Consider the following 14,836-nt stretch of genomic DNA (forward strand, 5'->3'; position numbering starts at 1 on the left):
TTTACTTTTTTAATTGTTGTTCAGTTACAGTTGTCCCACCTTTTTCCCATTGCTCTCCCTGCCCTGTGCCCACCCCCTTGTCAATTGGGGGAGAAAATATTTTTAAGACAAAGTTTTAAATTCATTATTATCTTTTCAAACTCTCCTCCCTCCTACTCCTTCCCTTATTTGGGTTTTCTACTGCATTCTATTCTCTTTGCAGGTTTTTAAAGTACAGACATTTCTACAGAGGAAGCAATGACTTGGGTCTATGAAGGTATATAATTTTGTAACACAGTTTTTGTGTTAAGGTAGTGCTACTACACCAAAGGCAGTCTCCGGGACGTTTGATAACTGACCTGATCTGCAACCAAACTAACCAGCATTCTTGGACTAATCCAAGTTAAAATCGCAGCATTATACAACTCTACAATTCAAGAGAAAGAAAATTCCAAGAGGATTTTGTAATAAAAATAAAGATAATTAATGTTGGTGTAGAGTGTTTTTTGATATCAATATTACTCTCTGCCCCATACCTAACATTAGTATTTTTTTAAATGACTTTAAAAAAAAAGTAAAGGACTATATACACACTGTAATGTGGATGGAGAAATTCAGAAAAACACAGAGACAAAAATTTAAAAGTCCTGTAAATGTCCCAACCAGAAATAACTGGTAGTACCATTTTGTAAATATAATTTGTGTTTCTCTAAATCTATGGATATTATTGTATATTCTGATCCTTAAATTGATTCTTTTAATGAACTGTAAACATTTTTCACATTATTTAAATATTCTAATACGTACTTTTCAGTGTAAATATATTATTTCATTACAAAAATGGACCATAATTAATAGAATATTAGTAAAAAATCTAGACTTTTTTCCTCTTTGTTTTTCCTACCATAAATACTGCTGCAATAACAAATCTTATACTATATATTCTTAACCCACTTCTAATTGTTTCCTTGGGGTAAATTTCTAAAAGTATATTCTAGGTTAAATGGTGTTATGGGTTGAATTGCGTCCCACTCCTTCAAATTCATATGTTGGAGCCCTAACTATCAATGTGACTGCACTTGAAGATAAGGCTTTAAGGAGATAATTAAGATCAAATGAGGACCTAAGGTTGGGGCCTCACTCTGACAGGACCTTACAAAAGGAGGAAGAGTGAGAGGTCGCTCTGCATGTGAGGCCACAGAGAGAAACAATCACCGGCAAGCCAGGAAGACGGTTCTCCCCAGAACCCAGCCATGCTGGCAGACTGATCTCAGGGTTCCAGTCTCCAGAACCAGGAGACAATAAATTGCTGCTGTCTAAACCACCCAGTGATATTTCGCTATGGCAGCTTGAGATGATCAAGACAAATGGAAGAGTATTTTTGGGCATTTGATACATACTGCACTTATCATCTTACTCTGACCCACGGCACAGGAAATTGTTAATTTCCCTGTAACTTCATCAACTATGTTCTTTATCATTCATTACACTTTTTTTCACTTTTACATATATATAAAGAGTATTTCATTGTTTTAATACATTCATTTCTACGGTGTAAAACGATACAATCTTGCTAGTTACACAGGGTCTTTCTGTGGGCCATAAAAATCATTGCATTTGATTAAGAATATTTAATTGTGAAGTCTCTTATGAAGTGTCGCAACATGTCACCTATAAAACTTGTAAACAGATGGCCAATGCCATTCATTTGCTTACTCAACAAATATTTATAGAGAACCTAGCCAGGTCCTGGGGATACAACATAAGAACAACAGTAAAGATCCCTGCCCTAACAGAGTTATAGTAAGGAAAGGCATAAAAAAGAAAAATCAGACAGTAACTATACAATTACACTTAAGAAGAGCAGAAGTACGTGGACATGATGCAACTGAGATTTCAGGGAATGATTCAGTTGGGGATGATGTTTAAGCCGAGATATGACTGATGAGCAGCAGCTAATGAGGTGGAACTTGAGCAGAGGGGTTATAGGAGGTTCTCAACAGAGATGTTTAATTTTTTCAAAATGCAAATTTCATCATGTGACTTCTGCTAATATAGTGAACTTACTTGTTACTCTCCAAATCCCTCTTCACTATAAAATACATAAACACTGAATAAATTATAATAGGCACACTGTTAAATGTTGTGCTATACTTATGAAAAAGTAAAAAAAGAAATTCTGCAAAGGGCAGGAAAACAAAAATTGAATCAGTAGCTGAAACCAAAGTAGGAGTGAAAATGAACACTAGAGCTTCATTGGAAGCAAATATTGATACCAAGAAAGCTTTACAGCTATGTTCAAGGGAACTGACCACAGGATCAAAGGCCTAATGTGCATGGGCCACTGAACCTCAGATGCCTGTAAAAAATGGGATCCCTGGGTAGGCTATGCTGTCCGTGAGAGGATGGTCTGGAAAGAGTCAATAATCTTGCAAAGTGGAGCCAACACATCTATAGACTGAGTGAAAGAGAGTCTTTCCAGAGAAAATGCATCATAGGCCTGACCTCATTATATTGGGTACTACTTGTGCAGTCAAAGAATCTCCAAGGTGAGAAAAAATAAAGTAGCTCCAGGAGCACTCCCATCACCAAGTAAAAGCGAGAGCAAATCTTCTTTAAAGGAAAACACTAAAATATAAGAACACAAAAAAGCTAAAAGTATGAATAAACATATATCAGACAAATACTCATCAAAAGTATAACATTAATAACTATCAAAGTAAACTTTAATGCAAAATGCATTATTCATTATACAGGGTCACTAAATAATAATAATTTCTGTTCAGAAACTCTGGCAGAAGCAGAAGGAAGAAACCACCATAGCAGGGCAGCTTCCGACCCACTGTGGTCAGAATCCCACAGATCAAACAGGCAAACAATTACGAAGAGTTTACAAGATCTGAACTACACGACTCCTGCTTGCCCTGCCAAGCTACAGAATAGACTTATTTTTTTCAAGCAACATGAAACATTAATAATATTTGACAAATACTTGGCCATAAAAAAAATCTCAGCAAGTTATGAATGACCAGTATTATATAGAGTATGCTCTATGAACAGAATGAAATTTGGTTAGATATCAATTCTCAAGGGGGAAAAAAAAACCCCAGAAAAGCTTCACTTTCTTAGAAAATTAAAAATACATTTATAAATAGCCCTGTGTCTAAAAATAAATTATAATAAAAGTTTAGTAACTTAGAGTGAATTTTAATAAAATATCACATGCCAAATTCATATATGTAGTAAAAGCAGTAATTAGTGGGAAACCAATAACCTTAAGAGCGATGTTATAAAAGAAGAAAAGCTAGCTAATAACATCAACTTAAGCAAGTTAGCAAAAAGGGACCCAAGAAAGTAGAAGAGAGGAATAATCAAATTAAATATTTAATGAAATGTCTGACTACAGAAAGGAGCGCAGAGGGAAACTTTTAGGGTGACGGGACTGTTCAGAATGACACTGGGATGGTGAATATATGACTGTGTCTGTCAAAACCCACAGAACGATAAAAAGTGGACAGCACACAACGTGAGCTTTACTGAATTCAAACTTAAAGGAAAGAAAAACAACACTCCAGCAACCAGGATGTTGAGGGATATCAGGACAGAATGCATGTTGCGACAAGTGACACTAATTGTATTGCATGACATAACCCCACTATAGAAAGTGGAGGAGAAGAGAAGCTGTCCTAATGAACTTTGGAAAGCAGTGTTTTGAGAGGAAACGGGAAGGCTAGTAACTAAAAGACCTATACCTAAACACTGAACTCTATGTAAAGAGATGGCGGCTGGGGGAAGCCAGGCTTCTCACTACGGAACGGAGAAGTTACAGAGAAGCAAGGAAGGAAGCTAACATGAGCTTTGTGGTACTGGTCCAGGGTTGGGGCCATCAGGATGAACTCGCGGGTTAGTACACATGCAAGTATCGCCCAGCTCTGTCCAGTGAAAGGGCCTGGAAGCAATGACAACCCAGTAGCAATAAGCATTCCCGCCATCCTCCTTTTGGTTTCTAAATACTACTCTCTAATAAAAGGGATTAGGGGGCTCCTTGGAGAAATGGCTGATTCTAGGGCTGAGGCAGGGAAAGCATAAAATAAGATTGGAGCATGTTTTAGTACAAGATAGGAAGAAAAGTGCTAGAAAAAACCCCTCCAAAACATGGGGCACATCACAGGGAGTTAGTCTGAAACAGCTATCAAAGCTTAAAGCTAGAACAATTTAAACAAAAAAGTAAATAAAGTAGTATTGGATTACAGCCCAAAGTATAAAGTAATTATATATAAATCCATACTGATATGAAATGGTTGACCAAATAGGTGAAAAGAAACAAATCTTCCTTGCAAGAATTCCAAAGAATGTATGTAGTTAGTCCTCCCAACAACTACATATATTTAGTTTTATGTATTGAATATATAGTTAATATATAATTCTTCTCTCCCCTTGAGTGTGAGTTGCACTTGTAACTTGCTTCCTAAAAGTACAGAAAAGGCAAACTAATATCTTTATGGTGTAGAAACTTGGCAAACACAACCTTAACCAAGTGACCAAGGTTGATGTGACCAGAGATGCCCTGCGGATATCATTACTCCTTGACAGAATGAAAAGAGAGGGTATTTCAACTCTTCAAAATCCCATAAACCCAGTCAAAGTCATGAAAATGTCAGAAAAACCCAAATTGAGAAAAATTTGACAAAATCCTTGACCTGCATTCCTCAAAACTGTCAAAGTCATGAAAAACAAGAAAAGGCTGAGAAACTGCTGCCGATCAGGGAAAGTATGACAACAAAATGCAATGTGGTATCCTGATCTGAATCCTGGAACACAAAAAGGACATTAATTTAAAATATGGACTGGTGAAATCTGAATAAGCACTCTTGGTTTGTTAAGAGCAATGTGCCAGTGTTCGTCTACTACTACTAACAAATGTACCATAGTAAGGTATGACGACAATATTAGAGGAAAACACACAAACTCTCTGTAGTATTTTTGTAGTTTTTCTGTAAGTCTAAAATTACTCTAAAATAAAAATTTTATAAAAATTAATGAAATGGAAAACAAAGAAACAAGAGAGTTTGACAAAGCCAAAATTGTTTCTTTGAAAAGTTTCAAAAAGTTCACAAACTTCTGGTAAGATGAACTGAAGAAGAAAAGAGAAGGTAAACATAAATAATATTAGAATGAGAAAGGGGAGATATTTGCAGATAGACCAAAAATATATATATAAAGAGAAGAACTTAATATCAATGCACCTGAAAACTTAAATGAAATGCACTATTTCCTACAAAATACCAGCCTGACACAACTTAAGAAATGAATGAAAAACCTGTATAATTCTTTAACAACAAAATAAACTGATTTTCTAGTTAAAAATCTTTCTACAAATAAGTCCCCTCACCCAGATTTTTTAAAAAATCTTCATCCGAAGATATGTTTATTGATTTTACAGAGAGAGAGGGAGAAAGAGAGAGAGATCAAGACATCGATGTGAGAGAAACATTGATCAGTTGCCTCCCATGCACACTTTGACTGGGGATTGAACCCACAACCTTTTAGTGAATGGGATGACGGTCCAACCAACTGAGCAATCCAGCCAGGGCCACCCAGATGGTTTTAAAGAGGAGTTCTTGATCAACTAAAAAAAAAAAAAAAAAACCCAACAAAAAACAAGTTATGTGAATACTATGCAGAACAAGCAGGAAAGCTACCCAAGTCATTTCACATGGCTGCAAGAGCCTGGACACCAAATACTGACACAAACAGGACGAAGAAGGAAAATATCAGGCCCATTTTGAGTATCAACATAGATCTAAAAATCCCTAATTGATAGGAAACAGTAATGGTAAATGCTATAGATGTGTGTATGTGTAATATAGCTTTTTTGTTTTGTTTCTCAGTCACAGCATTACGTGGGTACTATGCTCTTAAAAAATTTTAGTATGTTAGCAAACTATGTGAAAATCCAACTTAAGACCCCAAATTCTTTCCTCCTCCTAACTCTACATGCTAAGAAGCCCTGAAGGTCCCAAGTTTAAGGGGAGTAGCTCTTGCTTCTGTTCCTTGTTAACCTGATCTATATTCTAACAAATAATGAAACATTCCCTTTGCCTTATTTCTTCCTCAATGATTTATCTTCAATAGGCTCTTTTATACATTGTTTCAGAAAAATCCAGGAGTTGTTTGCTATGAATGAATGGTGTGAAAGAAAAACAGAGGAAACTAAGTGAACTTAGTAACCATTCACCAAATTGTACTCTGGGGACTAGCTTACCTTGCATAATAGGGTTCCTGACTCCTTTTTGGCTACATCTTTGCCACTCGCACATTAGGCCCACCATGTTTTCAGCAACATGAAGGAATGGGATGAAATAGGAGAAGGGGATATCCCAGAGCCTCACCAGGCTCCTCCTAATGATCAAGGACAGTAGGTGAGATGAGGCACCTCCTCAGTGCTTCCCCAGTCTCATCCTCCAACTTGAGACTTGTCTAGAGGATGCTCCAGGATCAATGAGTCTCTTCAAGTTCACCTTTGCACTGTCGGCCTTCTGAAATACTTCTGAAACAGTATTTCATCATTTACAAAGTGTTGACATAATTTATGTGACCTATTTAGGAGCCATATCAGGGAGACAGCTTTAATATTCACAATGAACGAATGAGCACAGGCTCAGACAGGACCAACTGAGCAAAATGAACAGCTTATAAGTAGAAGAGCCAGGACAGGAAGACAGATGGTCTGCCTTCTAGCTCACTGCTATTTCCAACATACCGAATTTCTCCCCATGCCACTCACTTTTGCTCAGTTTCTGTCTGTCCGTTTTGTTTTGAAAAGCATGATTACCTTACTTGAGTACTGAACTCGAGGTTGGATGAGGAAAGATGTTACTGCTGGGAAAGTTTGAGGCAGATGTGGGGTTGTTGTGTAGCTTCTGAAAGATTCAAAAAAGAACCCTCCATGGAGATTTTAAAGACATTCTTTGATACCACCCTTCAACCTCTGCACATGTGGCATGTAGAAGGAAATCTGTCAGAATTGCCACATGACAGGAGGAAAACTTTGCTTTGATATTTGATGTGATTGTGTGATTGTCCCAGAATTGAGCCTCTAGATTCAGAATTTCTATGGCATTTATACTTAATTTCTCTATGCCATATATCCAAGATGAGAATTAAGTAGCGGTAATGAAAATTCTTAATGATCCTATTTGACATAATTTTCTATGATTTTACTCAAAAATGCATCATTGCCTCTAACATTAGAGGCAGGAAGATGAAGCATGATTTCTGCAGTGATAGGTAAGAGGAAAGGTTATCATCTGTGAGGATGGAGGTACTGTGATATGATTTGACTGGTGCCCATGACAGTTGCCTAGCACTCTGTGATGTGATCTGTCCGCAGAAATAGGGATTACTTTATATATCAACTACAGTCATGTTGCGGCTGCTGCACCCTGTGCTGGAAAGCGTGCGTATCTGAGCTGGCCTGTCGGCTGTGTAGCAGCTCTGGGAGGGCCCTCCCGAACCATTGAAGAGTCAGAGAATGTACTCCGAATCCTTCATTACATTGAAACATAAAAGCCATTTTGTGTTGCTGCTTTAGTTTCTCCACCCTCAGTGTGACTTAGAAAACCAAGATGTATAACCACACATATCAACCTAGAACTTTGCCCTGTAACGCATTGTCTCAGAAAGTCTCTTTTCTCCTTCCTGTCAGTCCTCAGCGGTGCCGCTGCTGAGCAAGTGGCTGTGTTATTCACGGATGTCTGTGGCTATCATCCTGCAGAAGCGTGTCTGCTTCTGTCCTTGACTCATTTTTTCTTTCTCCCTTTCTTTTTTTCTCTCTTTCTCAGTCTTAGTACCAGCCAGACCTTTTCTGTTTAACTCTATTCTTTCATCCCTGAAATACTCAGAGTGCTATTCAGAGAAGATGTGTCTGCACAGAAGGAACACACCTAGAGAGCTCAATGCTGTGTAAAAGGATGTGCGTCCCGAGAAATTTCACATCCAGACAGCACTGTTGTCCTTCACTTCAGTCAGTAACAAAAGGCAATCTTTTTTCCTTTTGAATTTTTGATAGAGGTAGTTCAGGCAATGAGCAAAATGACTCTCTGAATGGGTGTCTTGACAGATGTAAAAATGATCATAAAAAGAGACCATGGCAAACACTGGAAAGTCAGACTTGACACTGACAGTGTTTTTAACAAAAATCTAGATAAATATCAGATGCTACAGACATGGATAAGAGATGCTTATTTTCACAAGGACAGGTTGATAAAACCTGGATATCCTGTCAGTAAAGAAATTAAGAATATAATCACATACACACTGAAATATTTCCATTTAGCACGGGGTATTAAAGCTCTAACCACCTATTTTTCATGTGTTTCCTCTTCTCACAATCTACTTTCTTGTGGCTGTACAACAAAGAGAAACTTATTAGAATAGTAACTAATCAATACAGACATAGTATTTTATAATTATCCAGTACCTGCCTATTAGTATTTTCTCTTTTACATATGAACTCTGAGTTTCAGAAAGGTTAAGTGATTGCCCCACATGGGTCGATTTGCAAATTCAGAGTTGTGATTCAAGTAGCGATCTTCACCTCTTTTTATTCCTCCATTCTGACAGCATGCCATTTCTGAATGACATCTGTTTGACTAAAAAATTACAGGAAATATCATACCTTTCAGCTTCTCTTGGATAATTTCTACCCTAAATTGAGGTTTAAATTCTCCTAAAACTTGTACTTCTTCTTTTCTTTTCCCATAAACTATGTGTGACTTAAAAGTTGAATCAGAGACTGACTTAAATTTCTATTCTAAACCATCACCCAGAGATAACTGCATCTGTACATATCTTACCCTGGAAAATGGATTTAATGTGTACTATTAATATATGCACGAACACACAAACATACCTTAAATTACACTTTACAGTGTACCGATATAAACAAAACAATACTTTTACAGAATAAAAGTAACTATGGCAACCTAGAGATTCAAATCAGGCTGTCTCCCAGGCAGGGGCAGTAGCTCCTAGTTGCCTCAGTAACTTTCCATTAAAATGTGTCTCAAACACACATACGTTTTGGGGGAGCATTCGCTGATTTTCCTATTTAATGTTTTCAATTTAATTTTACCTTTCTGCATTAATGACAAAAATAATCTGATCATACAAAATTTGCTGCGTATGTCTGTTTCATGGCATTCATCTTATCTTCTTGCTTTTCAGAGTGCTGCCTAACATCGGAGGCCCACTCTTTGATATCCATTGGTCAGGAGGAATTAAGATGGAGCCAGGAGATAAGAGATGGTTTTGGTAAAACAGCCCCTCACATGCTGTCTATCAAAGATTAGCCATCCTGACTAGGCCTGTTTCTTCACCACTCTCCACATTTGCTGAGTGCAGATGGTTTCATTTGAGATAACGGGAAAAACAACCACAATTTGCAACATCCCCCTAATTTTGAAGTAAGACTGAGTTCCATAATGAGGTCAAAGCCAGAACAGATTTTGAGAGTAGGATCGCGTTTATTTTATTATGGGATGAGAAATAGCAACAGTGGCAACTTCAGTTCAACAAATATTTACTGTGCACTCATGAAGACATTGTGGTAAGGTCTACAGAAGATAACAAGAAGGCAGACAAGACTAATTTCTGCCTCCAAAATATGACCTAGTAGAATAGAAGCAGGTGTGTGTGTATATAGCATGTAAGTATACATGATAAAGTTCATAAGGATACTAGAGATAAAAGGTTCTTAGTATGTGAATGAGTTAACAGAAGTCTTCTTAGAGGAATTTTGTGATATCTGACTGTTATAAAACTTGCAAACAGAAATATTACAGGGAGAATAAACAGGTTATCTGGCGTAAAGATCATGTGAGAAGAATATCTGGACTTCAGATTGAGCGGACAGAATGATATGATAATGAGAAAACATTAATACTATATAACAAAGAGTTTGTTTTGAATTTAAAAATCAAATGAGAATCACTGAGGTTTCTGGCAAGGGAGTATATAGTAAAAATTAAATTGTAATTTAGGAGGCAATTGCTAGACTACTGTAGGGAGAAAAAAGCAGTACAGAGAAGGATAAAGATAGATAAGCAAGAAAAAATGAACGCCAGAATTAGGGTGGATGCACAGACATGGCAGAAAGACAAATGTGAGCAGTACTAGGAAGGCAGAATATTGACACCAGCAAGAAACTAAGTATAGGAGGTCAAGGAGAAAGATGAAGGAACAGTGAATGGGTCATGAATGGAAGTGATGGCAGCACAAATAATGAAGTCATTCATTCATTCACCAAGTACTCACTGAACACTTACTTTGTTCCAAGAGTGCTACGTTTGCTAGGCACTGTGCTAGGAGCTGAGAGTGGTGCAAAGACTGGGTTAGTGAGCCGATGGATTTAATTTTGTACAGGGAGAGCCGAGAGTCCCAGCAGAACATTAAAGCCCCTAATTGTTGATGGAGATCTGCACTTTAGCAGACTAATTGGGTTGGAATTATCTGTATCGAGAGAGGTCATAGTTAAAACTGTGGAAAGGGGTGAGATCAATGAGGTAGAATTTTCACTGAAGTAAAGAAAGAAGAGAGTAAGCTAAAGAAGAGATGTGAGGGGGAAAAACACTAAGCTGTACTTGGAATCTGGAGGGAAAGGAACTAATAGCAAAGAGATGGTCAAAAACAAGTAAGAGGAGAGTTGAGACAGTGCTGCCTCAGGGAAGGTGAGCAGCTCTCTAAGTGGCACAGGGTCTTGGATATTCTATAGCATCAACTTTTCAATGAAAGCCAGAAGAGTGAAGCTGGAGCACAGGCGACTGGATTAGGTCCCGAGGCAATCCACTTCGAAAGGCCTCACTGGCCCGTGAGGAGCTAGAAGCAGGGCACGGGAGTGCTGAGAGGTCTGGCTGGAAAGAGAACAATGGAAAGGTAGCCTGACATGATAACAATATTTAAGACAATTGTATGAGTTTTATGACTTCTGAGAGACTCTGTTATATCTTTCTTCTAGGTAATGAAACAGAGACACCAAGAGATTAAGAAGCTTGCCTTACCTCACTATGTTAATAAGCATTAATTTGAAGCCAGGTTGCCTGACTTCAGAATGTCTTGACCACTCTGTTATGTTGTGAGGCCAGGTGAAGCTTCAACAGGTTTGTGGGAAGAAAAGGAAGCATAAAGGGGGAGGGGTTGGATACTGGTTGAAGCAAGGTAAAGAGGGGATGGGATAGGGGTACCTCTCTTATGGAACAAGGCCTAGGATCTCCGAATGGGAGAATAACTTGGAGAGATTTTAAGCTCAGATGTGCACAGTTCTGGGGATCTGCATTCGGCAATTTCTTGCTGTTTTGCTAAAGCAAGAGATGGGGGTCACTAGAATGCTGAAAGGCAATGTTTGTTCCTAAAGTGTGCGGCAGGGAAGCAGCTGGGAGAAGATACTACATAAACTCCATGATTCATGTTGCTTTATCAATGAAAACTTATTCCACAGTGGAAAAGCCAGAGTCATTAGGAATACACAAACCTATCACCAAAATCTACCCAGACATACATGCCTTACAACGGAAATACTAGTGACACTTAAGCTGTGCAGGCCCTGGTGCTAGGTGGTCCATAAGAACTAACAGGCAATTCCTAACCTCAGATATCCCCTCTCCCTCTCTATTTTCCAAGTGGTTTTAATGGCAAAAAGAAACATAAAGTGCAGTGTACATAAATCAACAGCATACTGATGTGCATTTTTCCTTTGTTGGTTTTTTTTTCCTCTTCTAAGAAGTGTTTGCTATTTAAAATCAGTTACTAGGTGATAATATCAAAGCACATTTTTCTCTCTTCCCAAGTCAACCCTGCACATTTTACTGTGTGTTTGCAAGTAAAAATACCTGTTGCCGTGCACATGAGAGGCACAGAATGCAAAGCTGTAATGGAGCAGGGTTGGGTCAATGACAGCACCATTTTCGGAGTGTTCCATCAGTTCTGTAAGGTAACAGAGATGCCTGTGGCAGCCTCTCACGCCGTAACGGGCACAGTACTCATCTAACACAAAGACTTGGCCAGGGCTAAACCAACCCTGCAAAGGAAAAAAAGAAAGATTTTTTTTCTTTCTGTACTAAGATCTGCTTTTCTGAAGGCCCTGTTAGGCATTATAGAAAGAAGCTGAATTAAATTGTCTTTTGACATTTTTAAATTAGTGGTATGTTTCATGTTATTTTCAGAACATCTAGTGTCATCAATTTGGGAACTGATTTGGAATACTGGCAACCTAATACCATTCTCTCTTTATTGTATGATATGCAGGGGCAACCTGTTCTCCATCGTCATTCAAACATTAGTTAAATTTAATCACAGTATCCAAATTGTCAGTCACAAAAATGACATTCCAAATAATTGCAATCTCTGAATCAATAAAGAAGAGAATGGTAAAGCAGACACTATAATTGAAATTGCTCAGTTACTGAAAGAATTTTATAAAGTGAATTAAAAGAAAATTTCAGTAAGTTTAGCAATGGTAAACATGTACTATTTGAGTATTTAAATATTTTAGATAATATTCACATTGTGACAAATATAACAAAGTTAATGTTTTGTTTATAAAATATTTTGATGAATTATATGGATTTGTATGGTTTGCCTTAAGATAAAAAAAGAATAAAAAGTGGGGGTGATAAAGAGTTTTAAAAGGGGTCAGGATAATCTTTCAAGAGAAAGAAAAGAATGGTGAGAAATGTAGAAAGAAGACCTGCAATAAAGAAAAGGAGGGAGGGGATAAGAAAGAACACCACAATATTTACTATGGTGATGGTCCAGGCACGAGACTAGACATGCCACATATATTAAATATTTAGAACCAGCATGCATGATTATTATAATATACGTGTTATAAATGTGTAAGCTAAGGTGCAAAGATGTTTAGTGAATTGCTCAAGACCACACTACAAATCAGTTGTTGAGCTGTGACTCAGCATCCAGGGTCACTCCATTTCCAAACTCTCTAACTACACCATGCTCACTATCCTCTAGGTGCTGTTGAAGACACACTGTAGGGCTCTCTTCAACCTCCATATGACACATGGAGTCATCCACATAATCAAAACAACGTTTGACAATTGACTAACTAACCCCACCGAGTGGCATCTAAGAGCAAACGGTCCCTTATTGATGTTCACTCTATGTGTCCCTAGAAAGATGTTGGACTTGTGGTGATCTGTTTTATTCTCCATGTAATTGTAAAGTTATGGTTGGATGAAGTTTAAATATATAATTACATGTTGAATAATAGGTACTTAATAAAGAGTCTACAAATAAATTAATAATCCAGCAGTATTATCTTGACAAGTTGTTTAACTGGAATACCTCTGATGAGCTGGACGTACATCCTTTCTGAAATTTTATATTTAAGAGAATGTGACTTTATTGCTGGAACTACCCTGCTCACCAGCCAAGAGACTAAATGGTGATAGAAATTGGCTTATTCTGGCTGGGAAAATTCCAGAATAGTAGCAATTCCTCTGGACAATATAAACCTTGGAAAGGCACATGTGGTTCCCAGGCAGTAGGTAAATGCCCATATTCTGTGGAGTCAAACAATCCTTCTAAAAGTAAATGATACTTTGTCCAGATTTTGGCTGGTTTGAAATTATCTTTTGAGAGTTAGATGAAACTGAAGCTTTCCTGCTGCATGTAGCCCCTGTCCTATTGTTTATCCCAATTGTTCTTTCCCATGTCACTTAGATTTGTCTTTCTAGGAATAAAAGAAAAAAATGAAAAATATATCAACACTTGGTGAACAGAACTTAAACCTTAAAATGTCTGTACAGGTGTTAGTAAATCCTATCACATCAGTTTTTTTCTTCATTAAATCCTCTATTTTCATTCCGCCTTCTCCAGAGGGACTGATAAGCCACAGTTCAGAGGCTGTTTGAGCCTGTTCTCCTGTCTATTGAGTGGCACAGCAGTGGTCTTCAAGTGTATAATTTTCAAATTGGGAAGCAATCGATTGGAATCCTTCATCCTTAACTCCAACTACAGTTATTAAACAAGTCAGGAATAAAACGCCATTTCATAACAAGTATTTCTCACTTTTAAACCTCTTTAATTCAAACCCATAGGGGACTAGACAGACAGACAGACTTGTACTCACCAAGCAAGAATAGGAATCATTCAGTCTGTGATCCAAAGTCTGCCTCTGGAGTATTCTAAAAAGGAAGGCGTGGTCAAGCTTGCAAGGATTTGCAGAAATAAACTCATCCATACCATGTTTCTGAAAACGGTCTGCATCTGTAAATTCAGAAAAGCATGTATAATGCATTTATTTTTCTGGCTTAATAAAGGGCAAATGTAGTTTATGACAACCATGAAATGTGTGCCTCATAATAACAAAAGATGACCTATTATATAAAATATGATGCCAAGAAATCAGCATATGAACACAAATTGCAATTTTGCAGGAAGCCTAAGTAAAAACGACAGGGAAAGATTTGCAAAGCATTCGAAATGAGGAAGTTCTATTCTCTTTCAAAGTTACTTCTGACATTCCTTACAGAAAGAATCTTATTTTTCAATTTTAAGAAAAGTTAATGAATTTTAAGTACTTATTGATGGAAGGAACTGACTGGAAACGATCCCAAGTCTGTTCATAAAAAAAATTGCAATGATGGCTAGAAGCCTGCTTTCCAAATGGCAAACTAGGGCAGAAATGAACACACAAGCTTTAGCTGGATCACTTCCAGTCTTTTTTTTTTTTTTTTGTATGAAGCTTTTAATGGGACCAACCTTAATGTAGAAATGGCAATGAATGCTCTCAGCTTCAAGTTTAAGAGACATGAAAAAGGGAGCATCATGTTTGTGCAAA

The 14,836-nt window shown here is 37.5% G+C and overlaps 1 protein-coding gene across 9 annotated transcripts in view; it reads right to left on the bottom strand.

The window, feature by feature from the left end:
• The window catches only part of CADPS2 (calcium dependent secretion activator 2), a 561,256-nt gene that overhangs the window by 147,519 nt on the left and 398,901 nt on the right, over positions 1-14,836 (bottom strand). For all 9 annotated transcript variants that reach the window (XM_054564129.1, XM_054564128.1, XM_054564130.1 and 6 more), the window contains exons 12-13: positions 14,126-14,262; positions 11,868-12,055 (exon numbers count right to left, since the gene is read on the bottom strand). In XM_054564129.1, the coding sequence (XP_054420104.1) occupies positions 11,868-12,055; positions 14,126-14,262 (325 nt within the window). The remainder of the gene's footprint in view (positions 1-11,867; positions 12,056-14,125; positions 14,263-14,836) is intronic.

Source organism: Pteronotus mesoamericanus, unplaced genomic scaffold (genome assembly GCF_021234165.1).
Source record: "Pteronotus mesoamericanus isolate MK-2021 breed Mesoamerican mustached bat unplaced genomic scaffold, CSHL_Meso_final scaffold_85, whole genome shotgun sequence".
In the NCBI taxonomy this organism is placed as follows: Eukaryota; Metazoa; Chordata; class Mammalia; order Chiroptera; family Mormoopidae; genus Pteronotus; species Pteronotus mesoamericanus.